We start from the raw sequence: 19,770 nt of genomic DNA on the forward strand, positions 1-19,770 counted from the left end.
CACTGGAGAAGAGCCTCATGCTGGGAAAGATTGAGGGCAAGAGAAGAAGGGGACGACAGAGAATGAGGTGGCTGGATGGAGTCACTGAAGCAGTAGGCGTGAGCTTCAATGGACTCCAGAAGATGGTAGAGGACAACGCCTGGAGGAACGTTGTCCATGGGGTCACGATGGGTCGGTCATGACTGCAGTTAACAGCAACAGCAACATTCCTGATAGCGTCAAAGAAAGCTGTTAGTTTATTACTGGTAATTTTTCTAAGTATGTACTATTTTGTACTTCTGCAAATTTTTGGGATTCTCTCAAGCCTGCGGGTCCCATTTGCAACATCCTGAACTTTAGAAATAGAACTAGTTAAAGCAGCTAGGTTGACAGATTCTTTGATTTTGAATCACTCATTGCCCAAGGATACACTCATTGTTAAAATAGATCGAATGTAGTAATAACTACCCCTATGCATCTCCCTTTTATCATAGCCAGGTCCTTCATAAATGCCACATTTCTCAGGGCTGTGAGAATTATTTCTTTTAGGAGGACCTGGAAAGGCCCATCTTTAATCAGAGCCAGATGCAAAGGGGTAGCTGAGGAATGGGGGTGGGGGTGGGGTATAGGAGTGGCGGGGGTGAGGGTGGAGAGCAAGAAAGTAAAAGAGAAAGTTATGCTTCTGCAATTCATTTAATTACATCTGTTGGACATATCAGTTGCATACGGCTAGTCCTCAACTTTGTTGTTGTTGTTAGCTGTGAAGTTTTGTCCGACCCATCGCGACCCTATGGACAACGTTCCTCCAGGCCTTCCTGTCTTCTACCATCTTCTGGAGTCCATTTAAGCTCACGCCTACTGCTTCAGTGACTCCATCCAGCCACCTCGTTCTCTCTCGTCCCCTTCTTCTCTTCCCCTCAACCTTTCCCAGCATTTGGCTCTTCTCCAGTGAGTCCTTCCTTCTCATTAGGTGGCCGAAGTATTTGAGTTTCAAAGTCCTCAACGTACAAGGGTTCATTTAGTGACCGTTCAAAGTTACAATGGCGCTGAAAAAAGTGACTTACAACCGTTTTTTCACACGATTGTTGCAGCATCCTCTCAGTTATGGGATCAAAATTTGGGTGCTTGACAATTGGCAAGTATGTATGACAGTTGCCCTGTCCAGAGGTCATTGAACCTAGAACTAAGGAGAAATTTCCTGCCAGTGAGGGCAATCAGTGGAACAACCTTCCTCCAGAAGCTGTGAATGCTCCAACACTGGAAGTTTTTAAGAAGAGACTGGACAGCCATTTGTCTGAAATAGGATAGGGTTTCCTGCCTGAGCAGGGGGTTGGACTAGAAGACCTCCAAGGTCCCTTCCAACTCTGTTGTTGTTGTTGTTGTTATCAACGTTCCCAACTGGCTTTCAGCAAGCAAAGTCAATGGGGAGGAATCATGTGGCTGCTTTGATGACCACATGGTTCACTTAATGGTTGTGGCAAAAAAGGTCATAAAATGGGGCAAAACCCATAACTGCCTTGCTTAGCAATGGAAATTTGGGGCTCAATTGTGGTCGTAAGTCAAGGACTACCTGTATACAGGTAGTTCTTGACTTATAACCAGTCATTTAGGAACTGTTTGAAGTTATGACGCACCTTTGCAAGGCTAATTAAAACCAGGATTTCAAATTCTGACTTTTTTCTCCCTTTCCCCCCTCTGGCCACGTGATCACATTCGGGGTGTTTGGCAACTGGCCTGCATTGATGGTCACCTGCACTGTCCCACCGTCATCATGATTTACATTTGTTGCCTGAAACCAGCGTTCGCTTCTGGTTTCTGGCAAACCCCCCCACACACTCCTGACAATGGATTCACTTAACAACTATCAGAAAAAGGGTCATAAAATCGGGCATCGTCACCTGGTGACCTATTTAACATTCTGACATGACTTATTACCATTCCAGACTTGGCTATGGCAGTAAATTGAGGACTCTTTGTATAGAACAGGGGTAGGCAACCTTGGCACTTTTATGACTCGTGGACTTCAACTCCCAGAATTCCTGAGCCAGCCATGCTGAGAAGAAAGGGAGAGGTTTCCATGCTGAGCCATGCCGGCTCAGGAATTCTGGGAGTTGAAGTCCATGAGTCATAAAAGAGCCAAGGTTGCCTACCCCTGGTATAGAAGTATACAGTATTGGGTTGTGCATCAGATCAATTCCCCCCCCCCCCTTTACTGTTTTCCTGACAGGATTTCTTTCGGAAGCTTTTTAGAACGTTATGGGCTGCTGAAGAAATTAAAGAAACAAAATCTGAAAGGCACATCCAGTCAAGAAAATGGCTTTTTGCCTGATGCAGGGAATGGTAAGTTCTTATTGAAAAGTTTTAACATACAATTTTTCTTTAAACCCCCCCCTCCCCCTCCCTTCACCCTCCCCCCCTACCTCTCCCCCCTCCCCCCCTCCCCCCCCCGACTTCCCAGAGCTAAATACAAGGTATATATAAAAGAAAACCAATCATAAACAATCATATACTAACAACTATAAGCTCTAAAATCCATCACTCTCTAGCTTATATAGGATAAAACAAACCTTAGTAATATTAAATATATATATAAAAAAAAACTAAAAGAAAAAAAAAGAAGAAAAAAGAAAGAAGACTTATTCAAATGCTACATAAAACTTCTTAACCCTATACTTATTCTGGATAAACTCAATCCATTTTCTCCATTCCATAATATAGCGTTCCTGCAAGTAATCTTGCAAATAGGCCGAAATCTTCGCCATCTCTGCCAGGTCGGAAACCTTTAAAGTCCACTCTTCTATAGACGGCAATTCCTCTTTCTTCCAATACTGACCTATCAAGAGTCTTGCTGCCGTAATTAAATTCAACATCAACTTAGTGTCCACAACTGTAGCATCTGTAATTATTCCCAACAAAAAAAGTTGCGGACAAAACTTTATCCTCTGTTTAAAAATCTTCTGCATGTTCCACCAAACTTTTATCCAAAAGGCCTTAACCTTTTTACATGGTAAGTTCTTTAAGGTTGCATCTTCTGGTAATAGCATGGATTATCTCTAATACTAATTGACTTTATTAGCTTGGGGTATTCAAGGCCTTTAAGCTTCTGTTCCTTTTTTTAATGTTTTGTTCACTTTCTTTGCTCTTTACATTCCTGCCTTTCCTTTTGAATTTTCTGAAAAATTTGTGAATTTGCAGATTGTAGAAGTCATAGTATATACGGGATTGAGCTGCAGGGTGAGTTGGCTTACATTTTGCAAAACATTCCTGTTTATATGCAAAAATATTAGAAGTACAACATGTTCCTAGGTGCAAAATTTCCCATTACTCTTAAATTTTTTCCATTCATCGTAGGGATAGTATATTCTTTCGAGTTCTCTGATCCATTAATAGTTTATTAAAATTCTTTTTCAACTATTCGACCAATTCAGTGAATAAGTAAGGAATGGTTGCATTTGCATGCTTTATATACTTATGGCAGTCCTTAATTATAAAAAGCTGTACCATCAGAAGACCTAAAAACTCACAGACAACTCAGAGATTATCATGGAGAAAATCTACCCATATAGTTGATAAGAATTGATATTGACTAAATCAGAGGTCCCCAACCTTTTGGGCACCAGAGACCGGTTCCTTGGAGAAAGTTTTTTCCATGGACCAGAGGGTGCATGGTTTTGTGTGCTGCCTGCATCCTGCAAATGCGGCTTTACTTGTTTGTGTGGACCAGTTGCTGGCATGCCACGGCCTGGTATTGGTCCACGGACCGGGAGTTGGGGACCCCTGGACTAAATGGCACATAATCAGTTAATCTATCCAGAGATAGTCAAGGCCATGGCGTATAGTCAAGGCCATGGTTTTCCCAGTTGCAATGTATGGCAGTGAAAGTTGGACCGTAAGAAAGGCTGAGCGCCAAAGAACTGAGGCCTTTGAACTGTGGTGCTGGAGAAGATTCCTGCGAGTCCCTTGGACTGCAAGGCGATCAAACCGGTCAGTCCTAGAGAAGATCAACCCTGACTGCTCTTTAGAAGGCCAGATCCTGAAGTGGAAACTCAAATACTTTGGCCACCTAATGAGAACGAAGGACTCCCTGGAGAAGAGCCTAATGCTGGGAAAGGTTGAGGGCAAGAGAAGAAGGGGACGACAGAAGATGAGGTGGCTGGATGGAGTCACTGAAGCAGTAGGCGTGAGTTAAATGGACTCCAGAAGATGGTAGAGGACAGGAAGGCCTGGAGAAACGTCAATGGGGTCGCGATGGGTCGGACACAACTTCACAACTTTACAACAACAACAATCCAGAGAACGTTTCAGGAGTGAAAATTCCAACTTAACACGAAACAGTTTCAGCATATGTATCACGATTGGGTTGTTAGCATAGAGCAGGGGTGTCAAACTCGCCACGTCATGTGATGTGTTGCGACATATCGCGACTTTTTCCCCATTCCCGGAGCTGGGGTGGGCGCGGTTTCGGCATGATGCATCCGGCCCATGGACCGGCAGTTTGACACCCCTGGTATAGAGCAGTGTTGGAAATTTTAATCTGTGTGCACCTTTAAGTCTCAGAAATCTCCTGGCTGGCTGAGGAATTCTGGGAGTTGAAATACGCACAGCTTAAAAAGTTGCTCAGGCTGAGAAAGGCTGGCATAAAGTCCTGGAGCTGTAGAAGGAGAGATCTTCTTGCAGAGCTTCACCAAATGGATTGTGGATATTCTGTCATGATGCAACCTTTCCAGATTTTCATTTGGGGACATTTTATGAGGGCTGTAGCACTTTCCGGGTTTTTGTTCTTGGTCTAGGCCAGGGGTAGGCAAGCTTGGCTCTTTTATGACTCGTGGACTTCAACTCCCAGAATTCCTGAGCCAGCCATGCTGAGGCGAAAGGGAGAGGTTTCTAAGCTGAGCCATGCCGGCTCAGGAATTCTGGGAGTTGAAGTCCACGAGTCATAAAAGAGCCAAGGTTGCCTACCCCTGGGCTAGGCAGTCTTGACTCCTGCCAAATGCCTGGCTAGGTCTCCCTGCAGTTTTCATGGCAACATTTTTCAGAAGAGATTTGCCATTGCCTCATTCCTAGAGCTGAGAGAGAGAGTGACTGGGCCAAGAATGCTTAAAGCAGGACTAGAACTCATGGTCTCCTGATTTCGAACCTGGTGCCTTAACCCCAACCCCACGCTGCCTCTCTTTCTTAATTGTAAGAAACTAGCTTTTCTGAACTATATCCCCCATCATTGTATTAAGTGGGTCCTGAAATGCAAACATCTACAATGCTGACTTTCATGCCCAGAGTAAACTTGCTTCAGGAAAAGCTCTATCTTCTGTTTCCTTATAGCAGTCATCCCCAGCCTTTCCAGTTCTCTGGACTGGTGTGTGTGTGTGTGTGTGTATGTGGTGGGGGGGAATGGTTTCACGTGCACGCCTGCTCCTTGCACAAATGGAGCTTTGCACACTCACCTGTGGCTTGGACGGCCCAATTCCCAACAGGGCAGGGTTGGGTACTAGTCCATGGACCAAGAGTTGGGGACCTCTGCCTGATAGCATCTACTTGCCTCCAGATAATGGACAGAGTAATCACCTGGATATGTAAATCAGAAACCATGATGAAGAACCAGTGCTTTCCCCTTGCTGTCTTATCCTTGGAGTTATCTGTAAATTCACCCTTTTAAATTTCAAGGTTCAGAAGAATAGCACAGGCCCTATCCATCTAGTAGCATGTATGCAATACAAGCAGAGTAGGTTTCTGGTTAAAAAAAAAATCTAACCTCTGGAAAAATATAGCCAAATATGTATGACTTCACAGATGGCCACTTGAAGAATTACACTTACAAATAAATCAGTGGTCCCTTTTGGTAGGGACGTAGATCTCATTTATCACCATTTTTTTTAGAAAAATAAGCCCCGAACGTACTAATTTGGGAAGGATTATTGAGCGTTTGATTTAGTTTTGGTATGCTTTTGTCGTCAGCGAATCGAATGAATTGCCCGCTATCATTCCAACTTTTCGCTTTGGGTTTTGGTTCTCTTTTTGATTTTCCTAGTTCTCCTTGGATTCTTCTTCCACTCTTGACCAAACTTGCTTCTCTCTACGGCAGCCTCTGTCTCTCTCTCTCTCTCCAAGCAACACGCTTCACCCTTCTCTCCTTCCTTTAGCAAAACAAGGCTGGCTGGTAGAGGTAAGCTTAGATTAGAACTTCCGTGCCACGGGCCAAACTACATGGGTTGGTAGCACCCATTCAAACAGGAGGGGACGTTGTGTGGTGTGTTGCAAGCTCCAGCCAAACCCAAGGGCCACTTCCAAGTCTGGTTGGGTAGAAAGCAACGATGAGAGAAAACAGGAGAGGAGGGGAGGTTGGTGGGTATTCCATAGTTCTTCTGTCCATGTATGGTAGGGGGAACCTATTCTACAGATGTTGGGATTCTCATTGCCCATCCAACATGACTGGTGGTCACTCACGATGGAAGGTGTAATCTCAGCAAGATTGGAAGGCTGATTTTCTAACTCAGCCGTGGAGCTCTAAGAGGGCCATTCTCTCAACGTAGCGGAGGATGCATGTATGTGAAGGATGTATGTATATTATTTGTGGTTTTTACTGGTGTGTAGTGTGCACTGTGGATAGCACTCAGTTTTGTTATGAGATACACAATGACAATAAAGGTATTCTATTCTACTCTACTCTGCTCTACTCTACTCTATTCTTATTCTACTCTTACTCCACTCTACTCCTATTCTGTTCTATTCTACTCTACCCAACTATTCTTTTCTACTCTATTTTCTATTCTATTCTATTCTATTCTATTCTATTCTATTCTATTCTATTCTATTCTATTCTATTCTATTCTATTCTATTCCTCTACTCTACTCTACTCTACTCTACTCTACTCTACTCTACTCTTATTCTACTCTACTTTATTCTATTCTACTCTGCTCTATACTATTCTATTCTGTTCTGTTCTATTTTATTCTACTCTGTTCTATTCTGTTCTGTTCTACTCTACTCTGTTCCATTCTATTCTAATTCTACTCTACTCTGTTCTTATTCTACTCTACTTTATTCTACTCTATTCTATTCTACTCTACTCTGTTCTTATTCTGCTCTGCTCCGTTCTACTCTACTCCTAGTCTAGTCTAGTCTACTCTACTCTACTCTACTCTACTCTACTCTACTCTATTCTGTTCTTATTCTACTCTATTTTACTCTACTCTGCTCTACTCTATTCTACTCTATTCTGTTCTTATTCTACTCTACTCCTGTTCTGTTCTACTCTACTCTAATCTACTCTATTCTACTGTTCTGTTCTTATTCTACTCTATTCTACTCTACTCTGTTCTACTCTATTCTACTCTTATTCTACTCTACTTTATTCTACTCTATTCTGTTCTTATTCTACTCTACTCTACTTTATTCTACTCTACTCTATTCTGCTCTACTCTACTCTACTCTAGCTCACAGAACTAAGGAGTGTTGTGGGTAACTGAGCCTGCAATTACTCTTGCAAGTCATGACAGTTGTTAAGCAGGTCACACATGGTTTTACTATCATGTTGGCACCTGTCATAAATAAAATGCCATGGTCGTGAGTGGCAGTTTCAGGGGGGGGGATCATAAATTATGATGACGTGATTACAAGATGCTGCGAATGGCCAATATATGGTCACATGATAATGGGGGGGGGGGAAGAACTATTGTAACTTTGAATCCAGGTCATAAGTCCCTTTTTCGGCATCTGTTGTAACTTTGAGCAGTCACTATGCAACCAGCCATAAGTCAAGGACTACTTGTAGATTCAGTAAAGAAGACAGAATCCATAAACGCTGCACCCATTCTATGCCGGAGGGGAAAGAGTGTGTATATTTAAATCTCAGAGCATCATCTGCTTTGCCATTTCCAAGTCATTTTAATTAGTCCTGTTTTATTTAGTACTTGTTAGGTACAAGCCCATGTAGTTTGGCCCACAGTGACTGCTAATATTTTACAACATTTTCCTGATTTTTTAAAATTCTTTTAAACAGACAAATCGGGGACCCCTCCTGTAAAAGAAGCATGTGACATTTTGCAGGCTAATGTCCAAGATATCCTTCAGCAAGTGAAACCCAGTAATTCTTCTGTCAAACCTGGAGAAACCAAATCACTATCAATGTTTTGCGGCAAGACCAAAATATTTTTGACCAGCTCCATGGTAAGAAGCATCCAGCGAGTTTTGGAAAGGAAAGGAAAATGTTGGCCAGGGGTGGAGTCATGGTTATTTTTTGGCAAGATAGAATTTTGTAACATCGAAGGTTTCTAGCCCTCATGAGGATACATGAAACACAGGACTGGGAGATGGAGGCAAAGCACTTTGGTAACTTAGGTTCAGGTCTTCCCATTCTTCCTCGTCTCCACCTGCCTTGAATGTGGAAAAAACAAAACAAAATCATCTTGATTGGCATAACTGTTTTGTAAACCAAAAAAAGGAGGATGAAGTTTAGCCCTGAGCATGTAGCTTTGACTAATAATAATAAATAATAATAATAATAATAATAATAATAATAATAATAATAATAATAATAATAATAATAATAATGATGATGATGATGATGATGATGATGATGATGATGTTGGAAGGGAACTTGGAGGTCCTCTAGTACAACCCCCTGCTCAGGCAGGAAACTCTATATCATTTCAGACAAATGGCTGTCCAGTCTCTTCTTAAAAACCTCCAGCTTCTGGAGGCAGGTTGTTCCACTGATTAATTGTTGACTCTGGGGAAAAATAAGGTTGTATGTGTGTATGTGTCAGGATAATAATTTAAAAGCTAAAGAGCTTATGTAATGATGTAATGCAATATAAGGTGGATGATGCAATAATAGGAATGACTCAGCAGGTGTGTGTATCCCTTTAAGAGTCTGAGTATAAAAGGGAAGGCTTTTTGCTGCTGTGTTTCTCTTGTCCATTTCCTGCTCTACGTTTGCTGTTTCACCACGTGTATGTATTTTATTTCTAGTGTATATTGTAGATACGGTGTAATATAAGCCACCATTTAATACAAACCACTGTTTACTGTATTTACTCCTATGTTACCTCAGTGCAATAAGACTGTGCATGCTCTGACAGTATGTGTGTAGGAATTTGTTTTGGCTACACCCAGGTCCAACAAGAAAATCTTTTTTTTTTTTTTGCATTCTTTTTCATAGTTAGAGCTTCTCGAATTCCAAAGGGCTTCTATCTTATCCGAGAAAGCGTACTGCATCCAATGCTGTTGGAGAAGGTTTAGGAGGAAGAAAATGGCCAGGCAGAGATGGTCTGCAACCATCATCCAATCAGGTGAGGGGGGAAAGCTTATATACTGAGAGGTCTGGAAGAATTTCTACATGTCCTTTGAGAGAGAGCTCAGAGTGAAAGGTTTGCTTTGCAGGTTCAATCCCTGACATTTCAAATTAAAGGGACCAATTGGAAAGTCTTAAAAACACTGGAGGTTTTTAAGAAGAGACCAGACAACCGTTTGTCTGAAACGATACTGGATTTCCTGCTTGAGCAGGGGGTTGGACTAGACGACCTCCAAGGTCCCTTCCAACTGTGTTATTCTGTTATTTTCCCAAGTCCCAAGAAAGTCAGAGAGAGCCATTTGTCCTCGTATAAAAGAGTTGCTATTTGTGTCCCACTAGCACAGCGGTTTTCAACTTGAGGCAACTTCAAGTTGTGTGGAATTTCAAATCCCAGTCAGCATAACTGACTGGGGAATTCTGGGAGTTGAAGTTCATGAGTCTTAAAAGTTGCCAAGGTTGAGAAAGATTGCTCTAGCACTTTTTTTCCCCCTCTCTCTTTTGGTAGCTGTTCGCCAGTGGCTAACTAGGAAACATTTCCAGAAGTTACGTAAAGCTGTTAGGATTATAAAACAGGCCTGGAAGAAATGGAAGGTAAGAGAAACAAGTTTGACAAGGTAAAAAAAAATAATTATCCAGGACTTTTCTTTTTTTCTTTTTTTTTTTTTTTTGAAAACTGGAAACAAAAGGAGGTGCATGCTGCAGTTCTGGGCAAAGACCCAAGCAAGGGTGTTTTTTTTAAAGTGTTTTTCAAGAGTTTCTAGTCCTTATGACTGCAAATGAATTAAAGCATGTTGGTGAAGAGTCTATAAAGAGGTTGGGTAGAGGCATTGACAGAGCTTTCCTAAAAATGATGCAAACAGCATCATAAAGAATTGCACTGTTGCAACTTCAAATGGTCACTAAATGAGTGATTATAAGTCAAGGACTACCTGTAATCTCTCTCTTTTTTTTTAATGGTCGCACGCTTGAGATTATGCAGCTGTACTGCTTCCAGATTATTTAATCCAGAAGAGAAATAAATCTTCCTGTCATGGCTCCGATAGATGAGACCAGTAAAAGCAGAAGTCCAAGGCAAAAGGTTTCCTTAGAGAACATGTTTATTGGCTACAAAGTATTGGCACAGTCAAAAATGAAACCAAAGTCTGGAGTTCCCTCCCAGATGTTAACAATGTTACAAAGTTGAACTCCCCACCCCAGCGCTATGTAATCAACTAGGTTCCCCCAATAAAATACTTCAGTGGGCTTTCTAACGGAAGGTTCAGCCAGCCAAACATCATCAGGCAGCAATGACCTTGGTTCCCATGGGACAAAATACTGTATTGTTTAGAGTCCCAGTGGTGGCGAACCTATGGCACGCGTGCCGGGGGGGCACTCTGAGCCCTCACTGTGGGCACGCGGACCTCGCTCTTTGGCTGTTTTCGCAGAAAAAGCCATTTTTTAAGCCCCTTCCTAGCCAAAACAAGCCTCCGGAGCGAACGTGCTGTTTTCAGCTTTGAATTATATCAAATCTGACATCAGAAACAGACTAACAGATGACCTGAAGGGTGCATGCGTTGCTCTCAAACTCTCACAAAGTATAAGCCAAGGTGTCAGGACCCACCCCAAACCACGTCTTAGGAAGACAAAAACTCTTGGAGTCAGGATTTTAGTCCAAAAGAAATCTTTACTATGACGTGCTCGGTTGTAGGAAATGAGACAGGGCTTAATATTTCCACGATGTAAACCCTTATAAAGAGTTCCCGGTTTAACCCCCCTTAATCCCCATTTGGTCAGTCCCCCCATCCTTCCTCTCGTATCATCCATCTCGTGGGAAAGAGGAAGTTAGGACCCTTTTGTTTATTGCTGTCTACCGTGACAAAAACCAGATGCTAACCCCCCCTTTTGTTTCCCCAGTTCAAAAGGCTTTTCCTTTCCTTTGAAATGCCTATTGCCAGTTCAATACACATCTATCCTCTTCTCTTCGGGAGATGACAGAATCCATGGGATAATGTTTGAAACATTCCATTTATGAATATGATATAAATGGATTCTGACAGTCCGCTCTCCTTAGAAGAAAGATGTGTCCATCTGTAGGGGGAGAAAAGAAAAGAGAAGAAAAAATAACATGTGTAAATGTTAACTCGGTTTGTTTGGATATTCTGTATGAAATCTCTTAAGCAGCTTTGGTGCTTTAACGTGGTGTTTGCTGACCCATTCATTTTCTGAGGAGGGGAGGTGTTTCCAAGCCACTAGATATTGAGTTGTTCCATGATGTCTCCTGGAATCCAGAATTTCCTTCACCTCGAAATGTTGTTCTCCTTCCACCATGATGGGAGGTGGTGGTGGTGGAATTTTTGTTCGTAGGGGAGATTGTTGTTCTCTCTTTATTAGACTGCAGTGAAAGATTGGGTGTATTCGTCTAAGATTTTTAGGTAGTTCTAATTCAACTGTTACTGGGTTTATGATTCTTTTAATTGGAAAAGGTCCAATGTATTTTGGTCCTAGTTTTTTACAGGGTTGGAGAGACTTAAGGTATTTTGTAGACAGATATACCATCTCTCCCACCTTGAACGGTGTGGGATCAGATCTTTTCTTGTCTGCCTGTGTCTTGTGTGCTAATCTAGCCTCTGTTAATGCTTTTCTGACAATAGGCCAGGTGTATTGTAACTGAGCAATCCATTCCTTTAGTTCTGGAATTACCGGTTCTTTTGGGGTTAGGTCAGGTATGGGGTTGAAGCTCTGGCCTGTGGCTACTTGAAAAGGAGTGTAACCTGTGCTGGAGTGAATTGCGTTGTTATATGCCACTTCTGCGAAAGGCAGCAGGTCTGTCCAATTGTTCTGCTGAAAATGTACATAACATCTTAAATATTGTTCAAGTACAGAGTTAGCCTTTTCTGCTTGCCCATTACCCTGAGGGTGATGACTAGATGTCAGTCCTTGGGTGGTTCCTAACAGAGATAAAAATTCCTTCCAGAATGCTGAGGTAATTTGCACCCCCCTGTCAGATATGATGCGTAGTGGTGCTCCATGCAATCTGTAAATATGTTGTACAAAAAGTTTTGCTAATGTTTTTGCAGTAGGAATTTTTGGGCAAGGTATGAAATGGACTTGCTTAGAGAACAGATCAGTAACAGTCCAGATAACGGTGTTTCCGTTGCTTTCTGGTAGTTCCACAATAAAATCCATGGCTATTTCTTTCCATGGGGCTGAGGGATTCGCCACTGGTTGTAACAGTCCTGGCGATTTCCCTTGTAACCTCTTGGCCATTGCGCAAATTTGACAGCTACCCACATAGCTTTCTATGTCCTTTTTCATAGATGGCCACCAAAATTGCCTTTTAGTTAAGTGTAAGGTTTTTACAAAGCCAAAGTGTCCTGCTGATTTTGTATCATGGCACAGTTGCATGAAATTGATTCTCTGTGTGGCAGGTATATATAGCTTCTCCCCCACCCACGGCAGTCCATCTTTAATTGTGCACACATGTTTATTTTTCTGGAACCATTCATCACTTTCCAAAGATTTCCTGAATTCTATTCCAGTTTGGCTATCTACCTTCGGTTTCATTTTTTCTTGTGCCCTGGTGGTGACTGGTGCTGCCAGTTGTTGTTCCGGTACAAGTGGTTTAAAGTCAGTAACTCTTGTGCTGTTATATTGGGGCATGCGGGATAATGCATCTGCCAGGAAGTTCTTTCCCCCCGGTAAGTGTTTGAGAGTGAAATTGAATCGGTGAAAGTGTTGGGACCAGCGGGCTTGCTTAGGAGTGAGCTTCCTGGGCGTTTTTAGTGCTTCTAAATTTTTGTGGTCAGTCCAGACTTGGAAAGGTATTTTATTTCCTTCCAAAAATTGACGCCAAGTTAATAATGACCACCTTAATGAGAATGCTTCCTTCTCCCATATTGGCCATCGTTGTTCAGTTTCTGTAAGTTTCCTGGATGTATATGCGCAAGGTTGCAACGCCCCCTCATCATTTTCTTGTAGTAATACGGCTCCGACTGCTACGTCGCTCGCATCTGCCTGTATTACAAAAGGTTTGTTGGGATCTGGGTGTTTAAGTACAGGTTCCGCAGAAAAGAGTCTCTTTAGCCTCTCAAATGCTGCTTGACATTCCATTGACCATTTCAGAGGCTGGCTGGGTTTCACGGGTGACCCCCCCTTCGTTTTCAACAAATTTGTGAGGGGCATGGCTATTTGGCCAAATGCAGGGATGAATTGGCGGTAGAAATTTGCAAACCCCAGGAAACTTTGCAATTGCTTCCGTGTGCGGGGGGGTGCCCACTCTAGTACTGCCCTGACCTTCTCTGGGTCCATTTCGATGCCCTCTGGGGATATGCGATATCCCAGGTAGTCGATTTTTTCCTTATGAAATTCACATTTCGATAATTTAGCATATAAATGGGCAGCTCGCAATTTCTTCAGGACTGCTCTGACTAGTTTGATATGTTCCTCTTTGGTTTCTGTGAAGATAAGGATGTCATCGAGGTAAACCAGGACCCCCTTATATAGGTGCTCTCTCAGTACGTCATTAATTAATTGCATAAAGACTGCGGGGGCCCCTTGCAGTCCAAATGGCAATACTTTGAATTGATAGCACCCCATTGGGCAGTTGAATGCAGTTTTCCATTCGTCTCCTTCCTTAATCCTAATACGGTAGTATGCTTCCCTCAGGTCTAGTTTGGTAAAGATCTTTCCTTTCGATAGGTGGGATAGCATATCCTTCATTAGGGGAAGGGGGTATAGATTACATTCACTAATTGTATTTAGGTTCCGGTAATCTACAACCAAACGAAAGGAACCATCCTTCTTCTCCCTGAACAGAACCGGGGCGGCTACTTTGGGTTTGGCGGGCTCAATAAATCCTCTTTCTAAGTTTTTCTTTATGAATCTTTCCATTTCTGCCATTTCCCTTGGGCTCATGGCATACATCCTGGGTTTTGGGAGTTTTGCCCCAGGTTTGAATTCTATGGTGCAGTCTGTGGGGCGGTGGGGGGGGGAGCTCATCTGCTCTTTCCTCACTGAAAACCTCAGCCAGGTCCCTGTATTCCTCCGGTATCTCTGTTAGCCCCTTCTCTTCCCCCACTGCTGCTTTTTCCTCCCTCTGGGTTGGGGGGGTGTTTGGGGGTTTTACGTTTTCCTGTTCCCCTTTTGGGAAGTTGAGTTCTGCAGTCCTCCAGTTTATCCCGGGGTTCCATTTCTTCAGCCATTCCAGTCCTAAAATCATTGGGCATGCCATGCCTGGGGCCACTATAAATGTTATGTCTTCCTCATGGGACCCCAGGGACATGTGGAGTGGTAGAGTGGCTAGGGTAGCTGGTCCCCCGCCTGCTATAGACCCGTCTAATTGACTGAAGGAGATTGGTTGTTTTAGCCTCCTCACTGGGATGCTCAGTTCCTCCACCAGTGTTGGGCTGATGAGGCAGCGGATGCAGCCAGAGTCTATCAAAGCTTTTATTTCATTTGCTTTTGGTGCAGAGGAAGCTAATATAGTTACTGTCTTAAGTATGGGTGGAAGAGGTCCACTTACCAAAGGTTCTCCCTCTGAGCTGTCTTCCGAGGTGTCCACCGCCCCTGCAGTGTAGGCCGGAGTCCAATCCCAGGTTTTGGCAGAAATTGTGGACTCTACAGCCTCTGTCCCCTTCATGGAAGATTCTTTTGGGTTGCCTTGAGACTTTTTGGAAGATGGTGCCTCTGTTTTGCGTGGAGGGGCTTTCGAACGACATTCTGCAGCACGGTGGCCCTCTCTCCCGCAATTGAAACATCCCTTTGATTTTTTAGCCGTGGCCGGTGGGTTTTCCCCCTCACGTGTTTGCTCGAGTGGCGGGCGGCCCCATGGTTTTCCTCTGCGTTGTCTTTTCAATAGGTCTATTTCCACTTCCTCTGCCAGGACATACCAGTCATCGAGATGGTAGGGGTCTCCCCGAGGCAGGCAAGTGTCATACAGGTCGTAGTTTAGACCGTCTTTGAAATGGCTGAGGAGGATGTCTTCTGGCCAGTTCAGCTTGCTGGCGATGGCTCGGAATTCTTGGGTATATTCGGCCACTGTTCTCCTGCCCTGCCTCACCGTCTTGATTCTCTCCCGGGCCTTCCGGTCAGCCAAAGGGTCCTCAAATCGTCGCCTCAAGGATGACATGAATCGGTTGAAGTCGTTGAGTTCTGGGGCGTTGGAGTCATGCAGGTTCACCACCCAGTCTGCGGCCGTCCCGTCCAGGGCAGATTGCACAATTCGGATGCGTGTTTTGTCACTGGGGATGTCCCGTCCGTACTCTTCCATGTAGCTGAGGACTTGGGTTAGGAAAAATCCCAGTCGTGATGGCTCCCCCTTGAATTTTGCTTCCAGGGGTGGGAATCTTTGGCTGGATCGTTGTCTGCGCCGCGGAGTGTATCGCTCCTCATCTCGATCCCCATCTGTGGGTCTGGGGGGGGTGGGTACCGCTGAGTCAGCGGCTCCTGTTCCATTGGACAGCCCTGGGGTTTCAGGTGTTGGGTCCCTTCCGTTACCCCTCCAGTTGCGACCCCAGGTGTTGTGGTTTCCAGCTCTCTCCTCCCTTAGTGAGCTCAGGGTTGTTTTCATCAAGTCAATAGCTTTTTCCAGAATCCGCTCTTCCTCACTGGCGTGCAGGGAGTTCTCCATCTCTTGTTTCCATTCCGGTTGGTGGTCGCTCCGTCTCAGGGTCACTTCTCTCGAAGCCTTTTTCCACTCACTTTTCCTTCCAACGCCCATCGACCACCGGGGTTTTTGTTCGTGCTGCTCCGCCGTTTCCTCCCAGGAGGAATATGATGCCTCAGTTTCCCAATGTTTCTGGGAGTTCGGCTGGGGGGAAGGCTCCTTCTCCGTGGGGCTTTCTTCCCTTCTTGCTTCATCGTCAGACATCATATTTATTTGCAAAATCCCCCGGTAAGGTTCTTCTTCCCGGGTTGACTTTCGTTGCAAGCCCTGTCTAATGTCAGGACCCACCCCAAACCACGTCTTAGGAAGACAAAAACTCTTGGAGTCAGGATTTTAGTCCAAAAGAAATCTTTACTATGACGTGCTCGGTTGTAGGAAATGAGACAGGGCTTAATATTTCCACGATGTAAACCCTTATAAAGAGTTCCCGGTTTAACCCCCCTTAATCCCCATTTGGTCAGTCCCCCCATCCTTCCTCTCGTATCATCCATCTCGTGGGAAAGAGGAAGTTAGGACCCTTTTGTTTATTGCTGTCTACCGTGACAAAAACCAGATGCTAACCCCCCCTTTTGTTTCCCCAGTTCAAAAGGCTTCTCCTTTCCTTTGAAATGCCTATTGCCGGTTCAATACACATCTATCCTCTTCTCTTCGGGAGATGACAGAATCCATGGGATAATGTTTGAAACATTCCATTTATGAATATGATATAAATGGATTCTGACACAAGGTTAGACAAATTATCAGCATGCACACAACAGCAAAAATCACATTCATTGTTCAAAAACATGCCAAAGGCAAACTTTTACCTTTCAGGAAAAGGTGGTTTGTAACATTGAAAGCTTTGCTATGGTGTTTTACTTTTAAGATGCAAGATGTTAATGTACGAGTTGTTTTTTTATAAACTAAAAGCTCAGTATTCAGATTAAATTGCCGTGTTGGCACTTTGCAATAAATAAGTGGGTTTGGGGTTGCAGTTTGGGCACTCGGTCTCTAAAAGGCTCACCATCGCTGGTTTAGACTAACTTTGAAACCACTCGTCCCTCCTCCTCGTACTGCGGCCACCGAAAATGAAACAAAGATGATCTTGGCTGAAGCAACGTTGACGCGTCCCTTTCTCAAAGATGACTGGGTGGATAAACTGGAGCATTTTTTATGCCTCTTCCGTAGACCAAGATGGCTGTGAGAGCTGCAGAAGAACTGGATGGCGTGGAAGAACATCCCCTTCCCTCTCTCCTCGGGAGAGCGGCGTCCTCAAGCCAGGTTGCTAGAAAATTGGATGGGTCCCGGCCTCTGAATTCCATCATCCATTCCTGGCCTCTCAGTCTTGTTCTATCAAGCGCCCCGATGACACTGGGGGGGCTCCAGAGGGACCTTGCTCTCCTAACGTGCCTCCAAGTCTTACAGAAGATGAGCTGGACCAAGGCAGAGGCCAAGCTCCCTGTAGTAGGTGTCAGCTCCATCCGAGCTCCCCCGCAGGTAAGGATGATGGTTACACAGGCTTCCAGGTTTGGCGTAAGAGTTTTGCTCACTCACATGCTCACATCCCTGGAAAACAGCCAGGCTTAAATCCTTTTCCACCAAACACTGAGGCACCACCAATTTTTATTTTTATTTTTAATACACGGAGACCCCGTGAATTTAAAATAATTCCCATGTTAGCCTTGCCTAGCATAGTATAGGTCAGGGGTAGGCAACTTTGACTCTTTTAGGACTTGTGAACTTCAATACCCAGAATTGCTGAACCAGCCGTGCTGGCTCAAGAATTCTGGGAGTTGAAGTCCACAAGTCGTAAAAAGAGCCAACGTTGCCTACCCCTGGTATAGGTAGTCCTTGATTTATGACAATGGGCAACAGAATTTCCGTTGCTAAGACAGACCCGTTCTTGAGTCGCACCCGATTTTATGACTTTTTTTTTTGCCATAGTTGTTAAGTGAATCACTGCGTTTACGAGAATCATGCAGCTGTTAAGCGAATTCATTTTCCTCCGTTGATGCTCGTTTGCGGAAGCTGACTGGGAAGGTGGCAGATGTCAATCACCTGACCCAGAGATGCTGCAACCATCATAGGTGCATACCGGTTGCCAGGCACCCGAATTTTGGTCATGTGACCACAGGGATGCTGAGATGGTTGTAAGTCACCTTTTCCCATGCTGTCATGACTTCAAACAGTCACTAAGCCAATGGTTGTAAGTCAAGGGCTAACTGTAGCTGTTTTCTGTACATATGTGTCTATAGTATGGTTAGGTGTGTGTCTTGTATGTGTTCCACTTTGAGAGTGGGCAACTAAATTTCATTTTTGATGTGTGCTGTTGTGCCGACAGTAAAAAAAAATGACAGTAAAGGTTCTTATCTTTATCTTATGGAATATGTACATATATATGGAGCCTACTGGATTAATTAGCTGGCCCCACCTCCCCTGTGCTTCCCAGTTCCCCTCCCCCCGCCCATCTCTTTTTAATTTCACATGAGTAGCCCTATGTAATGATGGGGGGGGGGAAATAAATTTAACAAATGAACATATCCATATTTAATTTAACATTATTGTACTTCCATTCTTTATTTTTTATTCTGTTACCATCTCTTTATGACTCACCCAGAGTAGCCCCATTAATGATGGGGGTGGTGGGCAGAAATAAATTTAACAAATGAATATATCCATATAAAATAGTTAAATAGATCGCACACTTGCTGTTAATCACTGGGCATTGTTTTAGATAAGTATGCTAGCTGTGCCCCAGTTTGTCTTCGCTGTAAATAACCATCTAACTGGCTTCACGTCTGATGGCGTTTTGCAATTATTGACTTTTTAAAAAAAAATTATAATGGCTTGGTAACCTAGTATCTTTTTTTTTTGCCCCTCAGGGCTCCATCAAGTTCCACTGCAGAAAGTCCCCGCTGCTTTATGCCGACACCAGGCCATACAGCCACAGCTGCATAGTGGCTGGATTCAACCAGATTCTCCTTGATCCATGTGCAATACCGTGAAGTCTGCAAAGGGTCCTTTGGGATCCTTGATCTGTCCTGTATTTATTGCTCCGTGTAATATCTTCTTCTTAGGAGGCTTCCTGAAGGACCAGCAAACTTAACTTAAGCACTTCTTCCACATACAGAAATGGTCTAAAACAGTGTTTCTCAACCTTGGCCACTTTTAAGATGTGTGGACTTCAATTCCCAGAATTCTGGGAGTTGTAGTCTACACGTCTTAAAAGCAGGCAAGGTTGAGAAGCACTAGATGCAGAAGTAAGAGTCCTGGCCCACTCATTCAATCTATCAAGTTGTTAAAAGAAATTGTATTCCCCATTTGGGGAGGTTGTATGCATATAGCAGAAACTGAGCTACCTCCAATACCTTATTTGGGCTGATAACAGCCGGCAACCTAGTGCAGCAAAAGGATCCCATCCCCTTCATTGTCTGATCCTTTATTTTCAGAATCTGGAAGCAAATCTTAACCAGGCTTGTGCTTGCTTTAAAAATGATTCAGAAGTGCTGGAAGCACTGCACTTTACTTTGCTACTATTCAATAAAACAGCCCAGCTTTTTTCCCAGGTTTTCACCCAAGGCTTTGAATAATGATACTTTAAGGAATCCGTTGGCTTTAATTAGAACTTTAGAGCAACCACAGTTTTGTTTTACGTTTTTGCAGAAGCCTGTCAAAACAAGACTCTTAAGAAATTGCAAAGAAGTGCTGTGTTTGGACCAGGGTGGGCACAAAATTGTTCTTCCAAATCATTTTTGAAACGTACAGCTCTAAATCTTATTAAAGCCAGTAGCCAGTAGAATTTCAAGCCTGCTTGTTTTGGGGGGGGGTGTGCATATTTATATTTTTAAAAAGTGTCCATATCGCAATGTTTATTTGAAA

At 43.6% G+C, this 19,770-nt stretch overlaps 1 protein-coding gene across 1 annotated transcript in view; it reads left to right on the top strand.

Annotated features, from left to right (window-relative positions):
* The window catches only part of MYO19 (myosin XIX), a 59,775-nt gene extending 40,048 nt beyond the window's left edge, over positions 1 to 19,727 (top strand). The window contains exons 19-24 of the mRNA XM_081346579.1: positions 2,207 to 2,319; positions 7,977 to 8,143; positions 9,138 to 9,267; positions 9,775 to 9,860; positions 17,080 to 17,388; positions 18,774 to 19,727. Coding sequence (XP_081202705.1) covers positions 2,207 to 2,319; positions 7,977 to 8,143; positions 9,138 to 9,267; positions 9,775 to 9,860; positions 17,080 to 17,388; positions 18,774 to 18,896 — 928 coding nt within the window. The 3' untranslated portion in view covers positions 18,897 to 19,727. The remainder of the gene's footprint in view (positions 1 to 2,206; positions 2,320 to 7,976; positions 8,144 to 9,137; positions 9,268 to 9,774; positions 9,861 to 17,079; positions 17,389 to 18,773) is intronic.
* Positions 19,728 to 19,770: the final 43 nt, after the last annotated feature.

The sequence above is a fragment of the Vipera berus genome (assembly GCF_964194415.1).
Source record: "Vipera berus genome assembly, chromosome: 1".
Taxonomy (NCBI): domain Eukaryota; kingdom Metazoa; phylum Chordata; class Lepidosauria; order Squamata; family Viperidae; genus Vipera; species Vipera berus.